Raw genomic sequence first — 1,278 nt, 5'->3', positions numbered from 1 at the left:
TGAGGCGGTGATGCCGGCGCTGGGGAGCGGCTGCAGACACAGATGAAGCTTCGCTCGCTCGCCCACCGCTCACCTGCTGTGCAGCCTGGTTCCTAACAGGACGTGGACCGGTACCGGGAACCCCTGGTCTAGATGGTCAGCCCCTGGCATGTCAGCCCCCGGGGGAGGCCTCAGCCCACCGGGTGCCCACACCTGGCCCGAGCGTGTGTCCAGCCTGAGCTCGCAGGCTCCCTGCTCTGGCCAGGTGAGCAGGAACACTCCCGCCATCTCCGTCGTCCACCTGGACACCTGACTGGTCTCCCATCTCCAATCACGTCATGTGAAAAACTACTAGAAGCCCCTCCTTCCAGCAGGCATCCCGCCTGGCCTGACTCCTGTCCCTCTCAGGAGTCACCGGATGCAAGCTGGCCCGTGTGGCCTCGCCAGGAACCAGCACGGCACATGGCACGCTGGCCTCTCACAATTCCAGTGAGCTATTTTTAGCTCGACCCTGGAGTATTCCAGCGGGACTTCTGAGAGATGCTATTTATGAAGACAGCTGGGAGGACAGAGCACAAGGGGCTTCTGGCTGAGGTCCAAGTCCACCTGCTGGGCCGTCCTGGGGGCACCACAGCCCGGAGCAAAAGGTCCATGCCCATCTGGGGTGACCCTGCTCCCTGCTCAAAGTCTCACACTGTCCTCATGCCTGGTTCCAATGACACTGTTTCTCTTTCCAAGTCCTCAGTGCGGCGGTCACCGAGGGCCCAGCCCCAGGGCGCAGGGCCAAGCCTGCCCCAGTGCCACCACCAGGGACACAGCAGGACCTCGACAGTCCCGCCTGGCAATGCCCCGGCCCCCGAGTGTCCCGTCCACAGAGGTCCCTCTTACTGGGTCTTTCCATCATGTTCAGTCCTTTGGAAATGAAAGATTCTACAGAAAAACGCATTCCCGGGACCTAAAAAGCAAATTCCTCTAAATAGTAAATACGGGTTTTGATACTCTATAAAAGGTATGCACGTGAAGCCACTGAGAATCTCCCAAGCCCGGGACAGAGTGCCCTGGGCCTTTCCACGGGTGCTGAGACCGGGCCGCCGGCGAGGACACCACCGTGGCCCGCGTCCACTGCCTCCCAGCGAAGAGCACGCCCTCCCGCCCTCTGCCTTCGAACCCTCCCGACCAGACAGCTCGGATGCCCGCGGGGAGGGAACGGTCTACCTGGAGCAGGTCGCTGAGGTCCAGGAGCATGTCTGCAGGATGGTCAAGGAGCACGCCGCCCAGGCCACAGGCCCGTGGAGACCC

The 1,278-nt window shown here is 62.1% G+C and overlaps 1 protein-coding gene across 1 annotated transcript in view; it reads right to left on the bottom strand.

Moving 5' to 3' along the window:
* Positions 1–6: 6 nt before the first annotated feature.
* Positions 7–1,278, bottom strand: part of LOC105303892 (transcription factor IIIB 90 kDa subunit-like) — a 30,934-nt gene continuing 29,662 nt past the window's right edge. The window contains exon 5 of the mRNA XM_023521862.1: positions 7–1,226. Within this exon, the coding sequence (XP_023377630.1) occupies positions 952–1,226 (275 nt within the window). The 3' untranslated portion in view covers positions 7–951. The remainder of the gene's footprint in view (positions 1,227–1,278) is intronic.

This window comes from Pteropus vampyrus, unplaced genomic scaffold (genome assembly GCF_000151845.1).
Source record: "Pteropus vampyrus isolate Shadow unplaced genomic scaffold, Pvam_2.0 Scaffold320, whole genome shotgun sequence".
NCBI classification, from domain to species: Eukaryota; Metazoa; Chordata; class Mammalia; order Chiroptera; family Pteropodidae; genus Pteropus; species Pteropus vampyrus.
The sequence above is the reverse complement of the archived record's forward strand: the minus strand, read 5'-3'. Positions and strand labels throughout refer to the sequence as shown.